The sequence below is a fragment of the Pristiophorus japonicus genome, chromosome 18 (assembly GCF_044704955.1).
Source record: "Pristiophorus japonicus isolate sPriJap1 chromosome 18, sPriJap1.hap1, whole genome shotgun sequence".
NCBI classification, from domain to species: domain Eukaryota; kingdom Metazoa; phylum Chordata; class Chondrichthyes; family Pristiophoridae; genus Pristiophorus; species Pristiophorus japonicus.
In genome coordinates this window covers 113,506,991-113,532,789 of record NC_091994.1, presented here as the reverse complement: position 1 = coordinate 113,532,789, position 25,799 = coordinate 113,506,991, and the positions used below count along the sequence as shown (strand labels likewise).

The 25,799-nt window shown below is 47.6% G+C and overlaps 2 protein-coding genes across 10 annotated transcripts in view; one reads left to right on the top strand and one right to left on the bottom strand.

Moving 5' to 3' along the window:
- Positions 1 to 3,165, bottom strand: part of gabrd (gamma-aminobutyric acid type A receptor subunit delta) — a 75,991-nt gene extending 72,826 nt beyond the window's left edge. For 4 of the 8 annotated variants that reach the window (XM_070860625.1, XM_070860635.1, XM_070860628.1 and 1 more), the window contains exon 1: positions 1,863 to 3,165. In XM_070860625.1, the coding sequence (XP_070716726.1) occupies positions 1,863 to 1,942 (80 nt within the window). In that variant the 5' untranslated portion in view covers positions 1,943 to 3,165. The remainder of the gene's footprint in view (positions 1 to 1,862) is intronic. The other 4 variants (XM_070860626.1, XM_070860630.1, XM_070860629.1 and 1 more) reach the window with 4 other exon arrangements.
- Positions 3,166 to 4,322: 1,157 nt separating this feature from the next.
- The window catches only part of cfap74 (cilia and flagella associated protein 74), a 224,664-nt gene continuing 203,187 nt past the window's right edge, over positions 4,323 to 25,799 (top strand). For both annotated transcript variants that reach the window (XM_070860623.1, XM_070860622.1), the window contains exons 1-2: positions 4,323 to 4,392; positions 9,485 to 9,585. In XM_070860623.1, the coding sequence (XP_070716724.1) occupies positions 9,504 to 9,585 (82 nt within the window). In that variant the 5' untranslated portion in view covers positions 4,323 to 4,392; positions 9,485 to 9,503. The remainder of the gene's footprint in view (positions 4,393 to 9,484; positions 9,586 to 25,799) is intronic.

Genomic DNA, 25,799 nt, shown 5'->3' with positions numbered 1-25,799 from the left:
TCATTCTTCTAAACTCCAGAGAGTATAGGCCCATTCTACGCAATCTCTCATCAGAGGACAACCCTCTCATTCCAGGAATGTATACTATAACCTTGTATTAAAAGTCCAAAAGTTGCTCAATCATATATTCTAAAGTTTCATTTATATTGATGATATATTCAAAAGGGAGTTAGATGAAGTCCTTACTACTAGGGGGATTAAGGGGTATGGCGAGAAAGCAGGAAGGGGGTACTGAAGTTGCATGTTCAGCCATGAACTCATTGAATGGCAGTGCAGGCTAGAAGGGCCGAATGGCCTACTCCTGCACCTATTTTCTATGTTTCTATGCTATTCCTGCGGAACTCACATCATCTCTCGTGAGACGAAGTTAACTGTTTTTAGAGTTGTGCAAATGGAAAACAATGATGAAGAACGTACAAAAATACGCCCCTCGATAGTCTGTATGTTTGACATCAACCAACGTATGAGCTGGTGAAAATTTCTAAACATGTTTTTTAGTAAACAATTTACATCTAAAAGCAGCACTAATTAATGTGATAAACAAATCATCTTGAAAGAATAATGACAACACTCAAATGCTCCTTTGACTCAAGAATTTGTAGCAGACATCCTTTCGCCTATCTCCTATTTTTCTCACCTGTTGGTCTTAAGACTCGACTTCTGCTGGGCTACAATTCCACAGGCATTTGCCAACTGCTCAATCTGGGACCCTGTACCCATCAGCATTTCTCCACACGGGTCTGGACATCAAGCTGTTAAATCAGAGTCAAGCCTCTTTCCCTTGCTACTGCTATCCACACCTTACAGCAAAAGCCACAGCAGCTACCCGACTCGATATTTCTCCTCTCTATCAGAACCTATCCCTGATGATGAGAAAACATCCCTAATAATCCTAGCTTCTTCATTGTGTCACAGCCTGTGTAAAGCAATTTCTTTATGTCGCCTTTCTTAGCAATTGAACAAAATGTAACAACAACATTGACACCATTTGACTGAGTAGAATGCTTGTCAAGCACCATCATGCAAAGATAGAGCCTGTTTCATCATTGACAGTCCCTCGAAATCGAGGAAGACTTGCTTCCACTCTAAAAGTGAGTTCTTAGGTGACTGTACAGTCCAATATGGGAATTACAGTCTCTGTCACAGGTGGGACAGACAGTGGTTGAAGGAAAGGGAGGGTGGGACTGGTTTGCCGCATACTCCTTCCGCTGCCTGTGCTTGGTTTCTGCATGCTCTCAGCAACGAGACTTGAGGTGCTCAGAGCCTGTGGCACTAAACTACTCAAAATATCATTTGTAGTTTGGTGAAAGCCTGAGCTCAAATCCATGGGGTTCTTTCTGCATTGATGGTGAAAAACCAAATAGCTGCCTGTCCAGGTCAATGCCAGTATCTACACACCTCCATGATGCAATATAACCTCTTGCCAAGGTTAGAATCACATAGGGGTAGTAATAAACATGCAAACATGGCCACTTATTGAAGATTACATGCTGCAGTGTGTATTGGCCAGAATTTTGATTTGGAGGTGGGTAGGGAGTGAGGGGTTGGGGATAAGGGGGCTGGAAAGCAGTTGGGAAACCTTGGAGGATGGGTTTCCCTCAGACCCTGGAAAATCAACTGTGGATTATTATTTGAAAACTGAAGAGCGAGTTAGATTTCTTTTCACCTTTTGTGGCTATTGAGGAATTGAGGTACACCATTTAAAAGGGAATTGGATAAAAATGTGGAGTCAAATAATACAGGGGCAAGGAAATGGGAGTGGAGTAGATAGCTCCAATTAAGAAGTTTACACTGGCCAAGCAATAGGCCAAAGTCACACCCTTTCTTACTGCAGTTATGACACAAGTAAGATTGACACCCACCTACCTTTCCTTGTGTGAAGAATTGACCTGGCCGCTGTGTGTAACATCATAAATGCATTGTGGGTGCTGACTCTCTGCATGGCTTCAAAAGAGAGCTGGACCTGTTCTTGACTGGGACAGAGATTGCATCATAGAGAAGACAAGTGTCTTTATAGAGAACACTTGGTGGATGGGGTCCTAGACAAGTTTTGATTGCCTGAGAGGAATTTTCCCCTGATTTTTCCCCCCCTCTTTTTTTGGGCTCTCCCAGGGGATTATATGTCTGCTGTCTCAGGTAAAAGATCCCATGGCACTATTTCGAAGAAGAGCAGGGGAGAGCTCCCTGGTATCCTGGCCAATATTTAGCCCATCAACATCACTAAAACAGATTATGTGGTCGTCACATTGTTGTTTGTGAGAGCTTGCTGTGCGCAGATAGATGCCACGTTTCTTACATTACAACAGTGACTACACTTCAAAAAAGGGGAACAGATAGGATGGATAGAGAGAAACTATTCCCGCTGGTTGGGGAGTCTAGGACTAGGGGGCAGAGTAGAAATTAGAGCCAGACTTTTGAGGAGTGAAATGAGGAAGCACTTCCACACACAAAGGATGGTAGAGGTTTGGAACTCTCTTCCGCAAATGGCAATTAATGCTGGGGGTCAACTGTTAATTCTAAATCTGAGATTGATAGATTTTTGTTAACCAAAGATATTAAGGGATATGGGCCAAAGGCGGGTATGTGGAGTTAGGTCGCAGATCAGCCGTGATCTCATTGAATGGCCTCCTCCTGTTCCTATCATTGGCTGTAAAGCGCTTTGGGCTGTTCTGAGGTGAAAGGCGCGATAGAAATGTATGTCTTACTGTTTTGGAGGTGGAAGATGTGGTCATGGAGCCCCAGCCAGCCTGCAGCATCCCTGGCAACCGTTTGGCCCACGGGGTCTCCTCAACCAGGGCAAAATAAGTTGGTATTATTGTTTAAATGTCCCCCACCCAGCCTGTGGGTGCAGCAGTGGGGGAGCCCGGGGGCTGTGGGGGGGAGCGGGGAGCCCGGGGGTTGTGAAGGGGAGCGGGGAACCCGGGGGCTGTGAGGGGGAGCGGGGAGCCCGGGGGCTGTGAGGGGGAGCCCGGGGGTTGTGGGGGGGAGCGGGGTGCCCGGGGGCTGGGGGGAGCTCGGGGGCTATGGGAGGGGGGGGGGTAACGGGGAGCCCGGGGGTTGTGGGGGGGAGCGGGGTGCCCGGGGGTTGTGAGGGAGAGCCCGGGGGTCGTGAGGGGAGCCCGGGGGGCTGTGAGGGGAGCCCGGGGGGCTGTGAGGGGGAGCGGGGAGCCCAGGGGTTGTGGGGGGCAGCTGGGGGAGCCCGGGGGCGGTGGGGGGGGGGAGCGGGGAGCCCGGGGGCTGTGGGGGGGAGCTGGGAGCCCGGGGGTTGTGAGGGGGAGCCCGGGGGCTGGGGGGGGAAGCGGGGAGCCCGGGGGCTGGGGGGGGGGAGCTGGGGGAGCCCGGGGGTTGTGAGGGGGAGCCCGGGGGCTGGGGGGGAAGCGGGGAGCCCGGGGGCTGGGGGGGAAGCGGGGTGCCCGGGGGTTGGGGAGGGAGCTGGGGGAGTCCGGGGGTTTGGGGGGGGGAGCTGGGGGAGCCCGGGGGTTGTGAGGGGAGCCCGGGGGGCTGTGAGGGGGAGCCCGGGGGTTGTGAGGGGGAGCCCGGGGGCTGTGGGGGGGAGCGGGGTGCCCGGGGGCTGGGGGGAGCTCGGGGGCTATGGGAGGGGGGGGGGTAATGGGAGGGGGGGGGGTAACGGGGAGCCCGGGGGTTGTGGGGGGGAGCGGGGTGCCCGGGGGTTGTGAGGGAGAGCCCGGGGGTCGTGAGGGGAGCCCGGGGGGCTGTGAGGGGAGCCCGGGGGGCTGTGAGGGGGAGCGGGGAGCCCAGGGGTTGTGGGGGGCAGCTGGGGGAGCCCGGGGGCGGTGGGGGGGGGGAGCGGGGAGCCCGGGGGCTGTGGGGGGGAGCTGGGAGCCCGGGGGTTGTGAGGGGGAGCCCGGGGGCTGGGGGGGGAAGCGGGGAGCCCGGGGGCTGGGGGGGGGGGAGCTGGGGGAGCCCGGGGGTTGTGAGGGGGAGCCCGGGGGCTGGGGGGGAAGCGGGGAGCCCGGGGGCTGGGGGGGAAGCGGGGTGCCCGGGGGTTGGGGAGGGAGCTGGGGGAGTCCGGGGGTTTGGGGGGGGGAGCTGGGGGAGCCCGGGGGTTGTGAGGGGAGCCCGGGGGGCTGTGAGGGGGAGCCCGGGGGGCTGTGAGGGGGAGCCCGGGGGTTGTGAGGGGGAGCCCGGGGGCTGTGGGGGGGAAGCGGGGTGCCCGGGGGTTGGGGGGGGCTGTGAGGGGGAGCCCGGGGGTTGTGAGGGGAGCCCGGGGGCTGGGGGGCTGGGGGGGAAGCGGGGTGCCCGGGGACTAAAGGCAGCGGATGTCTATCCGGGGCAGTGCGCGCGCGGTGCCGCCTCCCGCCCGTTGCCGCGGTTGCTGTAACCATGGGAACCGCGAGCGGCTGGGCCCGAGTGTGGATCGTCGGCGGCCCGGTGAGCGCTCGGGGGGGTTAGGTTTGGGGGGGAGGGGGAGTTTGGGGGGGAGGGGGAGCTCGGGGGGGGGTTTGGTTTCGGCGGGAGGGGGAGCTCGGTGGGGTTTGGTTTGGGGGGAGGGGGAGCTCGGTGGGGTTAGGTTTGGGGGGAGGGGGTTTGGTTTGGGGGGAGGGGGAGCTCGGGGGGGGTTTGGTTTCGGCGGGAGGGGGAGCTCGGTGGGGTTTGGTTTGGGGGGGAGGGGGAGCTCGGGGGGGGTTTGGTTTGGGGGGGAGGGGGAGCTCGGTGGGGTTTGGTTTGGGGGGAGGGGGTTTGGTTTGGGGGGAGGGGGAGCTCGGGGGGGGTTTGGTTTCGGCGGGAGGGGGAGCTCGGTGGGGTTAGGTTTGGGGGGGAGGGGGTGTTTGGTTTGGGGGGGAGGGGGAGCTCGGTGGGGGGATTGGTTTGGGGGGAGGGGGAGCTCGGTGGGGGGGGGGTTTGGTTTGCGGGGGAGGGGGAGCTCGGGGGGGTTTGGTTTGGGGGGGAGGGGGAGCTCGGGGGGGGTTTGGTTTGGGGGGGAGGGGGAGCTCGGTGGGGTTTGGTTTTGGGGTGAGGGGGAGCTCAGGGGGGTTTGGTTTGGGGGGGAGTGGGAGCTCGGTAGGGTTTGATTTGGGGGGGAGGGGGAGCTCGGTGGGGTTTGGTTTGGGGGGGAGGGGGAGGGGGAGCTCGGGGGGGTTTGGTTTGGGGGGGGAGGGGGAGCTCGGTGGGGGGTTTGGTTTGGGGGGAGGGGGAGCTCGGGGGGGTTTGGTTTCGGCGGGAGGGGGAGCTCGGTGGGGGGGGGGGTTTGGTTTGCGGGGGAGGGGGAGCTTGGTGGGGTTTGGTTTGCGGGGGAGGGGGAGCTCGGTGGGGTTTGGTTTGGGGGCGGAGGGGGAGCTCGGGGGGGGGTTTGGTTTGGGGAAGCGGGCGAGCTCGGTGGGGTTTGGTTTGGGGGGAGGGGGAGCTCGGTGGGGTTTGGTTTGAGGGGAGGGGGAGCTCGGGGGGGTTTGGTTTGCGGGGGAGGGGGAGCTCGGTGGGGTTTGGTTTGAGGGGAGGGGGAGCTCGGGGGGGTTTGGTTTGCGGGGGAGGGGGAGCTCGGTGGGGTTTGGTTTGGGGGCGGAGGGGGAGCTCGGGGGGGGGTTTGGTTTGGGGAAGCGGGCGAGCTCGGTGGGGTTTGGTTTGGGGGGAGGGGGTTTGGTTTGGGGGGAGGGGGAGCTCGGGGGGGTTTGGTTTGGGGGGGAGGGGGAGCTCGGTGGGGTTTGGTTTGGGGGGGAGGGGGCTCAGTTTAGGTCTGGGCCCCAAAGACTGCGGCGAGTGGGGCTGGGGCAATGGCACCAGGCTTGCCCCAAACCTCAGAGTTTCTGGGGGAAGCTCATCTTGTTTCCCCAGCACTGGTGATGTGACTTGCTGTTTGTTTAGCTTGTGAAACATTTCCAGAAGGATGGTGCCTCAGTCATCCTAGACTCACAGGGACTGCCTAAGAAGGAGTGCCTCCTTTAAAAGCCCTGAAAACCTTAAAATAGTTATGTGTGCAGTCCACAGGTTTCAATGGTTTTGGTTTTTGTTGTGACAGGTTCACTGAAAATAATTAAAATATTTCTTTTATTATATATATTTTTAAAGCAAATAATAAATACAATATATACATATATATTAAAAGAAACACTTGCATTTATATAGCGTCTTTCACGACCATCGCTCGTCCCACGATGCTTTACAGCCAATGAAGTACTTTTGGAGTGTAGTCACTGTTGTAATGTGGGAAACGCTGCAGCCAATTTGCGCACAGCAAGCTCCCACACACAACAATGTGATAATGACCAGATAATCTGTTTTAGTGATGTTGATTGAGGGATAAATATTGGCCCCAGGACACTGGGGATAACTCTCCTGCTCTTCTCCAAAATAGTGCCCTGGGATCTTTTACATCCACCTGAGAGAGCAGATGGGGCCTCAGATTAATGTCTCATCCAAAAGACGGCACCTCTGACAGTGCAGCATTCCCTCAGCACTGCACTGGGAGTGTCAGCCTAGATTTTTGTGCTTGAGGTGAGGAGTGCCACTGAGCCATGGCTGACATGGCTTTTCTCCACTTTCTGTCAGAAGAACGATGCCTCTTTTAAAACGTCTGTGCAGTCTGCAGATTTCAGTGGTTTTTGTTTCTGTTGTGACAGGTTCACTTAAATATCCAAAATACACATATAGTCCTGTCTCTGTGCTTCAGTTTCGAGTAAAAACAAAATAATTATGTGGAATTCTGTAATTTCATTTCCAAAACTGATTTTGTGTCCAGTGTCCCAAAATATATTTTTAGGTCCCAAAATATATTTTTTTAGGTGAGTTTGAGCTTGCAGTTGATTATTCAAGGCCTATAATCTTACTTTGGTTTCTGGATGATACTGCTGAATGAATTATTTCCCTTTCCCTGTGCTGGGGAGCTCATAGCCCACTGAGAAGATGGGTGAGAGTCCTGTAGCCAGATCATTAGCAATCTTTCTTTGAGAGTGGCCACTAGGAGTTGCACAAGTCACTTGTAGTCATCCTTCCTTCCTGTGAGGAACATGTTTAGCCTCTGCGTAATTTTATCTGCTGCAAAGATTAGATCAGGTACTCAATGTGTGGCGATCATGGATTCAAAGTGTCATATATAACCATTGCCAGTACTCTGCACGACAATGTCCCCCAATTCTTGCTGAAATTATTTAATAAAATTTGGCTGATCCGAGTATGACCAATTTTGTGACTCTATGCATCTACGATTTAAGAACATAAGAAATAGGAGCAGGAGTCGGCCATTTGGCTCCTCGAGTCTGTTCCGCCATTCAATAAGATCATGGCTGATCTGATCTTGGCCCCAACTCCATCATCATCATCATAGGCAGTCCTTTGAAATTGAGGAAGACTTCCACTCTAAAAGTGAATTCTTAGGTGACTCAACAGTCCAATATGGGAATTATAGTCTCTGTCACAGGTGGGATAGACAGTTGTTGTGTGTGGGTGGGTGGGTGTGACAAATCTTCTGGAATTTTTTGAGGATGTTTCCAGTAGAGTGGACAAGGGAGAACCAGTTGATGTGGTATATTTGGACTTTCAGAAGGCTTTCGACAAGGTCCCACACAAGAGATTAATGTGCAAAGTTAAAGCACATGGGATTGGGGGTAGTGTGCTGACATGGATTGAGAACTGGTTGTCAGACAGGAAGCAAAGAGTAGGAGTAAATGGGGACTTTTCAGAATGGCAGGTAGTGACTAGTGGGGTACCGCAAGGTTCTGTGCTGGGGCCCCAGCTGTTTACATTGTATATTAATGATTTAGATGAGGGGATTAAATGTAGTATCTCCAAATTTGCGGATGACACTAAGTTGGGTGACAGTGTGAGCTGCGAGGAGGATGCTATGAGGCTGCAGAGCGACTTGGATAGGTTAGGTGAATGGACAAATGCATGGCAGATGAAGTATAATGTGGATAAATGTGAAGTTATCCACTTTGATGGTAAAAACAGAGAGACAGACTATTATCTGAATGGTGACAGATTAGGAAAAGGGGAGGTGCAACGAGACCTGGGTGTCATGGTACATCAGTCATTGAAGGTTGGCATGCAGGTACAGCAGGCGGTTAAGAAAGCAAATGGCATGTTGGCCTTCATAGCGAGGGGATTTGAGTACAGGGGCAGGGAGGTGTTGCTACAGTTGTACAGGGCCTTGGTGAGGCCACACCTGGAGTATTGTGTACAGTTTTGGTCTCCTAACTTGAGGAAGGACATTCTTGCTATTGAGGGAGTGCAGCGAAGGTTCACCAGACTGATTCCCGGGATGGCGGGACTGACCTATCAAGAAAGACTGGATCAACTGGGCTTGTATTCACTGGAGTTCAGAAGAATGAGAGGGGACCTCATAGAAACGTTTAAAATTCTGACGGGGTTAGACAGGTTAGATGCAGGAAGAATGTTCCCAATGTTGGGGAAGTCCAGAACCAGGGGACACAGTCTAAGGATAAGGGGTAAGCCATTTAGGACCGAGATGAGGAGGAATTTCTTCACCCAGAGAGTGGTGAACCTGTGGAATTCTCTACCACAGAAAGTTGTTGAGGCCAATTCACTAAATATATTCAAAAAGGAGTTAGATGGAGTCCTTACTACTAGGGGGATCAAGGGGTATGGTGAGAAAGCAGGAATGGGGTACTGAAGTTGCATGTTCAGCCATGAACTCATTGAATGGCGGTGCAGGCTAGAAGGGCCGAATGGCCTACTCCTGCACCTATTTTCTATGCTTCTAAGTTTCTATGTGTGTGTGTGGAGATGTTGAGTGAGCACAGAATCAGCTCAGCTCTGATGGTCCCCATAATCAAATATCGTGGCTAACACTCAATGACTCGGTTTATACATTTAGAGTAACTTTCGGGTGGCGTACCCAAGTGTGGCTCACATCTATGGAACTGGCCCAGTGTAAATCAGACTGCAGAAAAGAAAGATGAGGGAGAAAAACATCTGTGATTTATTTAGTAACATACTATCTACCATTTTGTTATCATCACACAGCCAATTAATTGCATCGAGCAATGATGTCAATACACTTTATGGTCCCCGCGAATAGAAAAATACGGCATTAAAAGTCGGTGTAACAGTTTGAAAAGTTTAACTTTTCAAGTTGAAGACGATGTAAGTTATTCAATGTAGGGATAATTAATTAACTCCCAGTACGATTTCATAAAATTATCCCTCATATGTTATGAAGAAAATGTGTTCTGTAAAAAATGAATTGTATGTAAGGTACTTTCTATCGAATGTGATGCATTTAGTAACACTCCACTCCACACGTAATGTTAATGCATACATACCACTAACTTATTGCACTTAATTATGGATAGTTTCTGAAATAATTGCATTTTATCGTATGTACTCTGCAAATAATTGCTTGAATATGGCAGGACAGTATTGCAACTGTCAGCAGTTTATGTATGAGCAAATGGAAAATTGCTTTTTTTGCACCCCATGTATTTTTTAAAAAGGGCATGTCATTTTTATTATTAGCTGTGGAGCAATTACATAAAATGCATGAAACTTTTTATTTCTATCTGTGTTGCAGACACTTCAGCTGTGACAGTATGGAGAAAGAGGATGTTTACCAGTTTGAAAATGAAGGAACGGAAGAAGAAATACCGGATCCAGAACAAGAAGCAGAAAAAAGTAACAATAGGATTGTTATTTCAAATATTTATTTTTCAGAAAAAAGCATATTAGTGGTATACTGATGCCATTGCCTTGCAATGATTGTAAAGATGAGTATATCTGAGGGGGGCCATTCTTAGCTCATCCTTCTATAGGAGCCTACATCCTACCTTACCTTGCATCCGTCTCACTGACTCAAGTGTCTAATTGACTGAATGTAAACAAATCAAAAGGAGCCCCAGTTGCCAGTCAGTTAGCAAAAACTACCAATGAGTAGCAAGTAACCAACACAGAAGGAAGGAATTACATCCCTCAATTAAAAAAAGTATTGTTCATGAATCAGTCATTACCATAAACCCACCAATCAAATTGCTGAAATAGTTTCCAATTTCTTCCATTGGCCATGTTGTTTTGTAAGCCACCTAACAATGTGCACCGAAAAAATAAATCAAATCTTTTAATTTGCCCATAACTTCGCTCATTTTGAATTTACTGTAGGAAGGCAAATGACTTGGGTTTTACTTCCACTTCCTCACAGCTTCATTGGCTGTAACGTGCTTTGGGATGTCCGGTGGTCGTGAAAGGCGCTATATAAATTGAAGTCTTTTTCTTTAGCTGCTAAATTTTTCCTGAAATATCCATAATGATATTTCTTGGGCTTTGCACATTACTAGTGTGGTCCATCAGTGCTTCTCAGAACCGGTTTGCACATGGGCAACTGAGGACCCAGCTTTCTGGCTGCTTTTAGTCAATGCAAGAGCATGTAAAGCCATGTACTGTCTTCTCTCAAATGGCTCTGTTATACTTCATCTGCATGTTCCTTTGCAGGTGGTTGTGGAACTGTGGCCCTGTAAATAACCAATGTCTTCAGGAGGAAAGGGGAGGAAACTGACAGCTATAGAAAAAAAAGCGGATTAAGATAACGAGAAAAATTGGAAAACCATGTATACCGTCATTACTGAGAGCGCCGTGCACAGATTGCATTTTGTTATAAAGTAGCAATGCATTGCAGGGTTCATATTATGTCATAAACTGCAAAAGCAAAGCTTGAAGGCTCACCAACATTGTCTGAACCTTGATGTGTGTCACATTCTTCAAATATAATTCAGTCTGTCATTATAAAATATGGCCTTGCAGATTCTGGAGGGGGTTTTGGGTCTTTGTGGCAGTTGTTATGGTGGACATTGGCTGGAGGCTCTTTGTTGAATCACTTGATACAAACTGAAGTGGAATTTATTTCTCTAGATTTACAAGGAAATTCCTTTTTAATACTGTAATGTAATAATTAGTACCAGCCACAACATTATTCCAACTAGTTAAAATAAGATTCAATAAGATCATGGCTGATCTTCTACCTCAACTCCACTTTCCTGCACTCTCCCCATATCCCTTAAATCCCTTAATATTCAAAAATCTATCGATCTCTGTCTTGAATATACTCAACAACTGAGCGTCCACAGCCTTCTGGGGCAGAAAATGCCAAAGATTCACCACCCTCTGAGTTAAAAAATTCCTCCTCATCTCAGTCCTAAATTGCTGATCCCTTATTCTGAGACTGTGACCTCTGGCTCTAGACATCCCAGCCGGGGGAAATATCCTCCCTGCATCTATCCTGTCAAGACCTGTAAGAATTTTGTATGTTTCAATGAGATCACCTCATTCTTCTAAACTCTAGAGAGTATAGGCCCATTCTATGCAATCTCTCCTCAGAGGACAATCCCCCCATCCCAGGAATCAGTCTGGTGAACCTTTGTTGCATTTTCTCTATGGCAAGTATATCCTTCCTTGATAGTGAAAATAGCATTGTCGAAAGTATTATCTCATGTGCAACAGTTCCACAAGGTCTTCAGAATTAGCAGCTTCCTTTAATACCTGATAAATATCACAAGCAAAAGAAGATCTGGTAGCCTCTCAATACCGAGGGTCTAGCGAGAAGGAGGAACTGAAAGAAATCCTTATTAGTCAGGAAATTGTGTTAGGGAAATTGATGGGATTGAAGGTCGATAAATCCCCAGGGCCTGATAGGCTGCATCCCAGAGTACTTAAGGAAGTGGCCCTAGAAATAGTGGATGCATTGGTGATCATTTTCCAACAGTCTATTGACTCTGGATAAGTTCCTTTGGACTGGAGGATAGCTAATGTAACACCACTTTTTAAAAAAGGAGGGAGAGAGAAAACGGAGAATTATAGACCGGTTAGCCAGACATCAGTAGTGGGGAAAATGTTGGAATCAGTTATTAAAGATGAAATAGCAGCGTATTTGGAAAGCAGTGACAGGATTGGTCCAAGTCAGCATGGATTTATGAAAGGGAAATCATGCTTGACAAATCTTCTCGAATTTTTTTGAGGATGTAACTAGTAGAGTGGGCAAGAGAGAACTAGTGGATGTGGTGTCTTTGGACTTTCAAAAGGCTTTTGACAAGGTCCCACACAAGAGATTGGTGTGCAAAATGAAAGCACATGGTATTGGGGGTAATGTATTGACGTGGATAGAGAACTGGTTGGCAGACATGAAGAGTTGGGATAAACGGATCCTTTTCAGAATGGCAGGCAGTAACTAGTGGGGTGCCGCAGGGCTCAGTGCTGGGACCCCAGCTATTTACAATATACATCAATAATTTAGATGAAGGAATTGAGAGTAATATCTCCAAGTTTGCAGATGACACTAAGCTGGGTGGCGGTGTGAGCTGTGAGGAGGATGCTAAGAGGCTGCAGGGTGACTTGGACAGGTTAGGTGACAGGGCAAATGCATGGCAGATGCAGTATAATGTGAATAAATATGAGGTTTTCCACTTTGGTGGCAAAAACACCAAGGCAGAATATTATCTGAATGGTGACAGATTAGGAAAAGGGGAGGTGCAACGAGACCTGGGTGTCATGGTACATCAGTCATTGAAGGTTGGCATGCAGGTGCAGCAGGCGGTGAAGAAGGCAAATGGCATGTTGGCCTTCATAGCGAGAGGATTTGAGTACAGGGGCAGGGAGGTGTTACTGCAGCTGTACAGGGCCTCGGTGAGGCCTCACCTGGAGTATTGTGTTCAGTTTTGGTCTCCTAATCTGAGAAAGGACATTCTTGCTATTGAGGGAGTGCAGCGAAGGTTCACCAGACTGATTCCTGGGATGACAGGACTGACATATGAGGAGAGACTGGATCGACTGGGTCTGTATTCACTGGAGTTTGGAAGAATGAGAGGGGATCTCGTAGAAACATGTAAAATTCTGACGGGACTGGACAGGTTAGATGCAGGAAGAATGTTCCGGATGTTGGGCGAGTCCATAACCAGGGTTCACAGTCTAAGGATAAGGGGTAAGCCATTTAGGACCGAAATGAGGAGAAACTTCTTCACTCAGAGAGTTGTTAACCTGTGGAATTCTCTTCTGCAGTGAGTTGTTGATGCCAGTTCATTAGATTATATTCAAGAGGGAGTTGGATATGACCCTTATGGCTAAAGGGATCAAGGAGTATGGCGAGAAAGCAGGAAAGCGGTACTGAGGTGAATGATCAGCCATGTTCTTATTGAATGGTGGTGCAGGCTCGAATGGCCTACTCCTGCACCTATTTTCTGTGTTTCTATGTTTTGTTCACTGAAAGTGACATTAATCTAAAAAATGATACAATTTATATTTGAATGGGGGATGCTTGGAATGTCAGTCACTATCATATTTTGTTTTTCTATATCTGCACTTGCGTAACTGGAGCTGATATTTTATTCCTCTTCTTGATATTCTTTATCATTCTACTATACAGCTTAGAATTCTAAATCAGTTCCTGGATGGTCCCATGTTCACCACCGTACTGAAAAGAAGCCATTCCCATTGCACAGTTGCGGAGAATGCTGGCTCTGTTGTTAAAGCTGCAATCTGAAAATGGCTGATGTTGTCTCAGAAAAGCACACACTATTGAGGCATCTAAAAATGAAACTTCATGCACAACATCTGTAAATTCGTTCATTGCAGCTGGTTGGCCTTGATTGAACCAAGCTCAAAAACCCCTCATTAGTCTCCCTGACTCCAAAAAAAAGATATTTATGTGTTCAATTCCATGGGATTGAATTCAATCAAATTCAATTAAATTAAATGGGGGAATCTAGAACTAGGGGGCATAGTCACAGAATAAGGGGTCATCCATTTAAAACGGAAATGAGGAAGAATTTCTACTCTCAGAATCTTTGGAATTCTCTGCGCCAGAGAGCTATGGAGGCTGGGTCATTGAATATATTTAAGGTGGAGATAGACAGATTTTTGAAAGATAAAGGATTCAAGGGGTATGGGGAGAGGGCAGGGAAATGGAGCTGAGGCCAAGATCAGATCAGCCATGATATTGAGTGGCGGAGCAGGCTTGAGGGGCCAGATGGCCGACTCCTGCTCCTATTTTTTATGTTCTTATTCTGGGCACCAAACTTTAGGAAGCATGTCAAGGCTTTGGAGAGGGTACAGAGGAGCTTTACCAGGATGACGCCAGGGATGAGTGACTTCAATTATGTGGAGAAGTTGGGATTGTTCTTCTTAGAGCAGAGAAGGTTAAGGGGAGACCTAAGGTCCCCACCATCACAGAAGCTAGTCTTCAGCCAATTTGATTCACTCCATGTGATATCAAGAAATGACTGAGCGCACTGTATATAGCAAAGGCTATGGGACCTGACAATACCCCGACTGTCATGGTGAAGACTTGTGCTCCAGAAACTAGCCGCGCCTCTAACCAAGTTGTTTCAGTACAGCTACAACACTGGTATGTATCCGACAATCTGGAAAACTGCCTAGGTATGTCCTGTCCACAAAAAGCAAGACAAATCCAATCCAGCCAATTACCACCCCATCAATCTACTCTCAATCATCAGCAAAGTGATGGAAGGTGTCATCAACAGTGCTATCAAGCGGCACTTACTCACCAATAACCTGCTCACCGATGCCCAGTTTGGGTTCTGCCAGGACCACTCGGCTCCAACCCTCATTACAGCCTTGGTCCAAACATGGCCAAAAGAGCTGAATTCCAGAGGTGAGGTGAGAGTAAATGCCCTTGACATCAAGGCAGCATTTGACCAAGTGTGGCATCAAGGAACCCTAGTAAAACTGAAGTCAATGGGAATCAAGGGGAGTCATACTTAGCACAAAGGAAAATGGTTGTGGTGGTTGGGGGTCAAAATCACCTCAGCCCCAGGACATCGCTGCAGTAGTTTTTCAGGGCAGTGCCCAAGGTCCAACCATCTTCAGCGACTTCATCAATGACCTTCCCTTCATCATAAGGTCAGAAGTGGGGATGTTCGCTGATGCGTGCACAGTGTTCAGTGTCGTTCGCAACTCCACAGATAATGGAGCAGTCCATGCCCGCATGCAAAAACACCTGGACAACATTCAGACTTGGGCTGATAAATGGCAAGTAACATTCGCGCCACACAAGTGCCAGGCAATCATTACCTCCAACAAGCAGAATCTAACCACCACCTTGACATTCAATGGCATTACCATCGCCAAATCCCCCACCATCAACATCCTGGAGGTCAACATTGACCAGAAACGTAACTGGACAAGCCACATAAGTACAGTGGCAACAAGCGCAGGTATTCTGCGGCGAGTGTCCAAGTTACACACCATCCTGACTTGGAAGTATATTGCTGTTCCTTCATTGTTGCTGGGTTAAAATCCAGGAACTCAATCCCTAACAACACTGTGGGAGTACCTTCACCACACATTCTCAAGGGCAATTAGGGATGGGCAATAAATGCTGGCCTTGCTGGCAACGCCCACATCGCAGGAACGAATTTTTTTAAAGCGAAGGCTGTCCCACTGAGCTGGACAATGGAGGAGGGTGCTGAATGCCAATCGTGTCAAAGGTTGAAGAGACATTAAGAAGTACGAGGATGGATAGTGCACCATGGTCACTGTCATCTCTAACAAGTCCAAAGAGCTCATTGGCATCTGTTTAGCTGCCTCTCTTGGTTTGCTTTCCCATTTTTCACCAAACCATATTGTTGTCTATGGAGAAAGAGTCAGACTGAACACTGTGAGCTCAAAGTAAAGTGTGACTGTAGTCTTTTATTGCAGGTCTCCAGAGAGCCTGTCTAACCTGGGAGGCCTCCTTAAATACCTGTGCTCCTAAGGGACTATGGGATCCCTTGGGACTCCAGGGGATGATCCCTCTGGTGGCTGTACAGAGTAAATACAAGTCCACATATATAACAACACTTCCCACCCCCCACAAAGTCAATAGTGTAACTATTTACAATGCAAGTTGATCTGGGGCCCTTCTTGCCCTGGTTGATCGTCTCGGTGCGAAAGCTGGTGTTGTTGAATCATTTGTTGGGCCCTCGCTGGGCTGCTGTGCAGCTGGCCTTGCTGGGCTGCCTGGTGTGTTGGACCCTGCAAGGCTGCTGTGGATGATGGGTTCTGCTTTGTGGTCAACCGTGGTGCCGGTTGCCACTGGTGTGTATATTGGGGGATCAAAAAAGGTAGGGTCCAAGGTGGGTTGCTCAGGATAGTCCGTGAATCTGAGTTTGATTTGGTCCAAGTGTTTCCGGTGAATGAGTCCATTTGAAAGTTTGACCTGAAACACCCTGCTCCCCTCTTTGGCCACAACAGTGCCGGGAAGCCACTTGGGACCTTGTTCATAATTTAAAACAAATACAGGATCATTGATTTCAATCTCGCGTGAAACATTTGTGGTATCATGGTATGCACTTTGTTGAAGCCGCCTGCTCTCTATGTGTTCATATAGATCAGGGTGAACTAAAGAGAGCCTTGTCTTAAGTGCTCTTTTCATGAGCAGTTCAGCAGGTGGGATCCCAGTGAGTGAGTGTGGTCTCGTGCGGTAGCTAAGCAGGACTCGGGATAGGCGAGTCTCCAGTGAGCCTTCAGTTACCCTCTTTAAGCCTTGCTTGATGGTTTGCACTGCTCTCTCTGCCTGACCATTGGACGCTGGTTTAAACGGGGCAGATGTGACATGTTTGATCCCGTTACGGGTCATGAATTCTTTGAAATCATCACTGGTAAAACATGACCCATTGTTGCTCACCAGGACATCGGGTAAGTCATGTGTGGCAAACGTGGCCCGCAGGCTTTCAGTAGTGGCATCGGACGTGCTAGCCGACATTATCTCGCATTCAATCCACTTGGAGTCTACAACCACAAGGAACATTTTACCCAAGAACGGGCCTGCATAGTCGACGTGTACCCTAGACCACGGTTTGGAGGGCCAAGACCATAAAGTTAGCGGCGCCTCCCTGGGTACATTGCTTAACTGCAAGCATGTATTACATCTGTGAACGCAGGACTCTAAGTCCGCATCGATACCGGCCTACCACACGTGGGATCTGGTTATCGCTTTCATCATTACGATGTCTGTGTGGGTACTGTGGAGGTCATTGACAAAGGTGTCTCTGCCCTTCTTGGGGACCACTACTCGATTGCTCCACAGAAGGCAGTCTGCCTGTATAGACATTTCATCTTTGTGCCGCTGGAACGGCTTTATCTCTTCCTGCATTTCCACTGGGACACTGGACCAGCTCCAGTGAAGCACACAGCTTTTGACTTGAGATAATAAGGGGTCCTGGCTTGTCCAGGTTTTGACGGGTGATTGCTCACTCTCAAATGCTTCCATAACCATGGCTAGATCTGCGGGCTGCGCCATTTCCACTCCCGTGGTGGGCAGTGGCAGCCTACTGAGAGCATTGGCGCAGTTTTCTGTGCCTGGCCTGTGGCTGATGTCGTAGTTGTATGCGGACAATGTGAGCGCCCATCTCTGGATGCGGGCCCATGCCTTGGTATTTATCTCTTTACTCTCAGAAAACAGGGATATAATTGGCTTATGGTCAGTTTCCAATTCGAATTTTAGCCCAAACAGGTATTGATGCATTTTCTTTACCCCATAGACACATGCTAACGATTCTTTTTCAATCATACTGTAAGCTCTCTCGGCCTTAGACAGACTCCTGAATGCATAAGCAACCGGTTGCAGTTTCCCGAAATCATTAGCTTGTTGCAATACACACCCGACGCCATATGACAACGCATCACATGCTCGTACCAAACGCTTACATGGATCATACAACACAAGCAATTTGTTTGAGCATAATAATTTTCTCGCTTTTACAAAGGCATTTTCTTGGCGTTTGCCCTAAACCCATTCGTCCCCTTTTCGTAGTAAGACATGTAGTGGTTCTAGCAGTGTGCTGAGACCCGGTAAGAAGTTACCAAAGTAGTTCAAGAGTCCCAGGAATGACCACAGCTCCGTTACGTTCTCTGGCCTCGGTGTGTTCTCGCTTGCCTCTGTCTTCGCATTGGTGGGCCTGATGTCGTCCGCCACAATCCTGCTTCCCAAGAACTCCACTTCAGGCGCCAGGAAAATACACTTCGAGTGTTTTAACCTGAGTCGACTAAGAACCTCTTCCAGGTTCTGCAGGTGCTTGTCTGTGTTCCGACCTGTGACCAAGATGTCGTCCTAGAAGACCACGGTGTGCGGGACAGACTTCAGTAAACTTTCCATGTTTCTCTGGAATGTCGCCGCCGCTGATCGGATTTCAAAGGGGCATCTGTTATAAATAAAAAGAGCCTTGTGCGTGTTAGAAACATAGAAAATAGGTGCAGGAGTAGGCCATTCGGCCCTTCTGGCCTGCACCGCCATTCAATGAGTTCATGGCTGAACATTCAACTTCAGTACCCCATTCCTGCTTTCTCACCATACCCCTTGATTCCCCTAGTAGTAAGGACTTCATCTAACTCCTTTTTGAATATATTTAGTGAATTGGCCTCAACAACTTTCTGTGGTAGAGAATTCCACAGGTTCACCACTCTCTGGGTGAAGAAATTCCTCCTCATCTCGGTCCTAAATGGCTTACCCCTTATCCTTAGACTGTGTCCCCTGGTTCTGGACTTCCCCAACATTGGGAACATTCTTCCTGTATCTAACCTGTCTAACCCCGTCAGAATTTTAAATGTTTCTATGAGATCCCCTCTCATTCTTCTGAACTCCAGTGAATACAAGCCCAGTTGATCCAGTCTTTCTTGATAGGTCAGTCCCGCCATCCCGGGAATCAGTCTGGTGAACCTTCGCTGCACTCCCTCAATAGCAAGAATGTCCTTCCTCAGGTTAGGAGACCAAAACTGTACACAATACTCCAGGTGAGGCCTCACCAAGGCCCTGTACAACTGTAGCAACACCTCCCTGCCCCTGTACTCAAATCCCCTCGCTATGAAGGCCAACATGCCATTTGCTTTCTTAACCGCCTGCTGTACCTGCATGCCAACCTTCAATGACTGATGTACCATGACACCCAGGTCTCTTTGCACCTCCCCTTTTCCTAATCTGTCACCATTCAGATAATAGTCTGTCTCTCTGTTTTTACCATCAAAGTGGATAACCTCACATTTATCCATATTATACTTCATCTGCCATGCATTTGCCCATTCACCTAACCTATCCAAGTCGCTCTGCAGCCTCATAGCATCCTCCTCGCAGCTCACACTGCCACCCAACTTAGTGTCATCCGCAAATTTGGAGATACTATATTTAATCCCCTCGTCTAAATCATTAATGTACAGTGTAAACAGCTGGGGCCCCAGCACAGAACCTTGCGGTACCCCACTAGTCACTGCCTGTCATTCTGAAAAGTCCCCATTTACTCCTACTCTTTGCTTCCTGTCTGACAACCAGTTCTCAATCCATGTCAGCACACTACCCCCAATCCCATGTGCTTTAACTTTGCACATTAATCTCTTGTGTGGGACCTTGTCGAAAGCCTTCTGAAAGTCCAAATATACCACATCAACTGGTTCTCCCTTGTCCACTCTACTGGAAACATCCTCAAAAAATTCCAGAAGATTTGTCAAGCATGATTTCCCTTTCACAAATCCATGCTGACTTGGACCTATCATATCACTTTCCAAATGCACTGCTATGACATCCTTAATAATTGATTCCATCATTTTACCCACTACCGATGTCAGGCTGACCGGTCTATAATTCCCTTTTATCTCTCTCCCTCCTTTTTTAAAAAGTGGGGTTACATTGGCAACCCTCCACTCCATAGGAACTGATCCAGAGTCAATGGAATGTTGGAAAATGACTGTCAATGCATCCACTATTTCCAAGGCCACCTCCTTAAGTACTCTGGGATGCAGACCATCAGGCCCTGGGGATTTATCGACCTTCAATCCCATCAATTTCCCCAACACAATTTCCCAACTAATAAGGATTTCCCTCAGTTCCTCCTCCTTACTAGACCCTCCGACCCCTTTTATATCCGGAAGGTTGTTTGTGTCTTCCTCAGTGAATACCGAACCAAAGTACTTGTTCAATTGGTCCGCCATTTCTTTGTTCCCCATTATGACTTCCCCTGATTCTGACTGCAGGGGACCTACGTTTGTCTTTACTAACCTTTTTCTCTTTACATATCTATAGAAACTTTTGCAATCCGTCTTAATGTTCCCTGCAAGCTTCTTCTCGTACTCCATTTTCCCTGCCCTAATCAAACCCTTTGTCCTCCTCTGCTGAGTTCTAAATTTCTCCCAGTCCCCGGGTTCGCTGCTATTTCTGGCCAATTTGTATGCCACTTCCTTGGCTTTAATACTATCCCTGATTTCCCTTGTTAGCCACGGTTGAGCCACCTTCCCTTTTTTATTTTTACGCCAGACAGGAATGTACAATTGTTGTAGTTCATCCATGCGGTCTCTAAATGTCTGCCATTGCCCATCCACAGTCAACCCCTTCAGTATCATTCGCCAATCTATCCTAGCCAATTCACGCCTCATACCTTCAAAGTTACCCTTCTTTATGCAGGTTGATGCAGGTGTGGGCCTTCGATAATTCCTCCAGTTCCTGCGTCATGTAGGCTGAAGTCAGATCCAGCTTCGTGAACGTCTTTCCTCCCGCCAGCGTTGCAAAGAGGTCGTCGGCTTTTGGTAGTGTGTATTGGTCCTGCAGGGAGAAACGATTGATAGTTACTTTGTAATCACCACAGATTCTGACGGTGCCGTCTCCCTTGCGGACTGGGACAATAGGACTGGCCCACTCGCTGAACTCGATCGATGAAATGATGCCCTCACGTTGCAGCCGGTCTAGTTCGATCTCTACCCTTTCTCTCATAGAAACATAGAAAATAGGTGCAGGAGTACCTATTCGGCCCTTCGAACCTGCACCGCCATTCAATAAGATCATGGCTGATCATTCCCTCAGTACCCCTTTCCTGCTTTCTCTCCATACCCCTTGATCTCCTTAGCTGTAAAGGCCATAGCTAACTCCCTCTTGAATATATCCAATGAACTGGCATTAACAACTCTCTGCGGCAGGGAATTCCATAGGTTAACAACTGTCTGAGTGAAGAAGTTTCTCCTCATCTCAGTCCTAAATGGCCTACCCCTTATCCTAAGTCTATGTCCCCTGGTTCTAGACTTCCCCAACATCGGGAACATTCTTCCTGCATCTAACCTGTCCAGTCCCGTCAGAATCTTATACGTTTCTATGAGATCCCCTCTCATCCTTCTAAACTCCAATGAATAAAGGCCCAGTTGATCCAGTCTCTCCTCATATGACAGTCAACCCCTTAAGTATCCTTTGCCAGTCTATTCTAACCAATTCACGCCTCATATCGTCGAAGTTACCTTTCCTTAAGTTCAGGACCCTAGTTTCTGAATTAACTGTGTCACTCTCCATCTTAATAAAGAATTCTACCATATTATGGTCTACCATATTTCTGTCATCCTGTACGGTACTGCTCTTGCCTTGTGATGGATGGGTCGCGCCCCCGGAATTAGGTGGATCTGCACTTTTGCTCCTTGGAATTTCTTGATGCCTGGTTCGAACAACGAAGGAAATTTGTTTAAGACCTGGGCACACAAAGTTTCGTCAGCGGACGATAGCACTCGGATGTCGTCCCAGTTCCAGCGTATTTTTCCCAGCCAGCTCCTGCCGAGCAACGTGGGACCATCGCCCGGTACCACCCAGATTCTTGGCTTGTGCACCGCTCCATCGTAGGAGACATTTATGATAGCACTGCCGATTACAGGAATCAGTTCTTTCTTGTAAGTTCTTAGTTTTGTGTGAACTGGAGTTAAGACTGGCCTTGAGGCCTTGTTGCATCACAATCTTTCGAAAGTCCTTTTGCCCATGATGGACTGGCTCGTGCCCGTGTGCAGCTCCATTGACACTGGGAGTCCATTTAGTTCAAAATTCAGCATTATCGGGGGACGATTCATAGTGAATGTGTGCACCCCATGTACCTCTGCCTCCTTTATCTGAGGCTCTAGTTCATCGTAATCCTCCGTGAATCTGTCCTCTGCAACATGGTGGTTTGGAGGTTTAACAGGCTTGGCAGCTCGCCTGCACACTCGGAGGTGTCCCATTGTTCCACAGCCCTTGCAAATGTACACTTTGAATCGGGAGGAATGGAAACGATGATCACTCCCACAGCGCCAACATTCATCACCCTTGATGGTGGACTCTGAGTCATCCGCGGACGTGCAGCTGCAGGTATGTATGACCTGCCTTGTACGTTACGATTCGAAAACAACCTCACTTTGTTCACAGTACTTGTAGCAGCACTTGTGTGCTGATTTGCTTCGTATTGTCACTGGTGGCAATGAACGCCTGGGCTATCGCTATGGCCTTAATCAAGGTTGGGGTCTTTACAGTCAAAAGTTTGCAAAGTATGGTTTCGTGACCAATGCCAAGTACGAAAAAGTCTCTGAGCATGTGCTCCAAATGTCCTTCAAATTCGCAATGCCCTGCAAGGCGTCTCAGCTCGGCAACATAACTCACCACTTCCTGGCCTGCAGACCTTTTGTATGTGTAGAACCGGTACCTCGCCATCAAAACGCTTTCCTTCGGGTTCAAATGCTCTCGGACCAGTGTGCACAAATCGCTGTACGATTTCTCCGTGGGTTTCGCTGGAGTGAGCAGATTCTTCATGAGGCCATATGTTGGTGCCCCACAGACGGTGAGGAGGATCGCCCTTCGTTTGGCAGCGCTCTGTTCCCTATCTAGTTCATTGGCCATGAAGTATTGGTCGAGTCGCTCCCCAAAAGTTTCCCAATCATCTCCCTCTGAAAATTTCTCCAGGATGCCCACTGTTCTCTGCATCTTTGGGTTCGCTATCTGTATCTCGTTGCCAGTTGTTGTGTATGGAGAAAGAGTCAGACTGAACACTGTGAGCTCAAAGTAAAGTGTGACCGTAGTCTTTTATTGCAGGTCTCCAGAGTGCCTCTCTAACCTGTGAAGCCTCCTTAAATACCTGTGCGTAAATTATGGGATCCCTTGGGACTCCAGAGGATGAGCCCTCTGGTGGCTGTACAGAGTAGTACATGTATACCTATATAACAATATCTCCCCCCAGCTCCTCCCATCCTAGCTCTGAACTGCCATCTCTCGCTAGTTTCTCACCCATGCCCTTTCCGAGGTAAGTGACACAATTGGTTTGAAAGATTTTCGACCCTGCGATTAGCGAGCACTAACTGACAGCGAAGCACAGCCTTCCTCTGTTGCTGTAGTTGTTCAACTGCGGTTATTGTCTTTGCACCAAATCTGACCTGCATTCCTCACCATTTGGATTGTTCTATAACCAAATGTTATTTTATTACATAAATATTAACAATATATTACTGCATGAGTAAATTTTTAAATTGTTTTTTTGCTGTTGCCAAGGCAGTATTATTGCACAAGACATTTCACACATTTCCAAATGTAAGATAGAAAATTTGACAAAAATCACTGACAAAATATGCCTAATTTAATTTACAAATGTAAATATTACATTTCAATTTCTGAGGAAATGTCCATATCTTTTCAGACATGTTTATCGTTATACACTTTTTCATTTGGACATTTTATTACAGAATTTTGTATTACAGAAAGCAAACTACAATCAGTAAGTGTATTTTCTAATTATATATGTACATTTCATTTTTGCTGGAAAGATTTTAGAAATGAACCTTTATCAAGTACTTATTTAAAATATTTCTACCACAGGGTGATTGCAAATTAACATCATATAGATACAAATGATATCACTGATTTGGATTTGGATTTACATCGGAGCCCTGTGGCAACATATGTGCAAATGACTGTAACACAGAATTGTGCACTTGGATTTCTACAGGGCAGATATGCTAAAGTAGAGCATAAGCACTGGTGGACTAATTTGTATTTTGTTATCAAGCAAGTAAAGGAAGAATGGAAGAGGAATAGTACTTTTGATGGCTTTTCAAAACTAACTTGCCTTCTTTCATCAGACAACTGTTATTCTTTTGTATTCCCAGATGGCATGAAGGAATGCCTTCAGGAATATTTGTATTCAAATACTTGACTAAGCTTTCTGAATAGTTTTCAGAACCATCTTCGCCCATTGTACTTACTCCAACAACAACTTGTATTTATATAGCGCTTTTAACGTAGTGAAACGTCCCAAGGCGCTTCACAGGAGTATTAGGCGATAAAAATTAGCGCAGGTGACCAAAAGCTTTGTCAAAGAGAAAGGTTTTAAGGAGTGGCTTGAAGGAGGAAAGAGAGGCGGAGAGGTTTAGGGAGGGAGTTCCAGAGCTTAGGGCCCAGGCAACAGAAGGCATGGCCACCGATGGTTGAGCGATTATAATCAGGGATGCTCAGGAGAGCAGAATTAGAGGAGCACAAATATCTCGGGGGGTTGTGGGGCTGGAAGATATTCCAGAAATAGGGAGGGGCGAGGCCATGGAGGGATTTGAAATAAGGATGAGAATTTTGAAATCGAGGTGTTGCTTAACCGGAAGCCAATATAGGTCAGCGAGCACAAGGGTGATGGGTGAGCAGGACTCGGTGCGAGGAGGCAGAACTCGGTGCAAGTTAGGACTAAGCCAGACTCCAGTGTGGCATTTACTTAAATTAAAAAAAAAAAGAAAAATTGTCATTCAACATGTGCGAATGCCTCAGTAAATACAGTGGTCACAGAAATGCCGTAGTGTCTCAATAGAAGTAGTAGTGATGTTGGGGAGGGCATCAAACAGGAAATTAGGGATGCATGCAATAAAGGTGCAGCAGTTATCATGGGTGACTTTAATATGCATATAGATTGGGCTAACCAAACTGGAAGCAATACGGTGGAGGAGGATTTCTTGGAGTGCATAAGGGATGTTTTTCGAGACCAATATGTTGAGGAACCAACTAGGGGAGAGGCCATCTTAGACTGGGTGTTGTGTAATGAGTGAGGATTAATTAGCAATCTCGTTGTGCGAGGCCCCTTGGGGAAGAGTGACCATAATATGGTGGAATTCTGCATTAGGATGGAGAATGAAACAGTTAATTCAGAGACCATGGTCCAGAACTTAAAGAAGGGTAACTTTGAAGGTATGAAGCGTGAATTGGCTAGGATAGATTGGCGAATGATACTTAAGGAGTTGACTATGGATGGGCAATGGCAGACATTTAGAGACCGCATAGATGAATTACAACAATTGTACATCCCTGTTTGGCTATCAAGGGAAATCAGGGATAGTATTAAAGCCAAGGAAGTGGCATACAAATTGGCCAGAAATAGCAGCGAACCCGGGGACTGGGAGAAATTTAGAACTCAGCAGAGGAGGACAAAGGGTTTGATTAGGACAGGGAAAATAGAGTACGAGAGGAAGCTTGCAGGGAGCATTAAGACGAACTGCAAAAGCTTCTATAGATATGTAAAGAGAAAAAGGTTAGTAAAGACAAACGTAGGTCCCCTGCAGTCAGAATCAGGGGAAGTCATAACGGGGAACAAAGAAATGGCAGACCGATTGAACAAGTACTTTGGTTCGGTATTCACTAAGAAGGACACAAACAACATTACGGATATAAAAGGGGTCAGAGGCTCTAGTAAGAAGGAGGAACTGAGGGAAATCCTTATTAGTTGGGAAATAGTGTTGGGGAAATTGATGGGATTGAAGTCCGATAAATCCCCAGGGCCTGATGGTCTGCATCCCAGAGTACTTAAGGAGGTGGCCTTGGAAATAGTGGATGCATTGACAGTCATTTTCCAACATTCCATTGACTCTGGATCAGTTCTTATGGAGTGGAGGGTAGCCAATGTAACCCCACTTTTTAAAAAAGGAGGGAGAGAAAAAACAGGGAATTATAGACCGGTCAGCCTGACATCGGTAGTGGGTAAAATCATGGAATCAATTATTAAGGATGTCATAGCAGCGCATTTGGAAAGAGGTGACATGATAGGTCCAAGTCAGCATGGATTTGTGAAAGAGAAATCATGCTTGACAAATCTTCTGGAATTTTTTGAGGATGTTTCCAG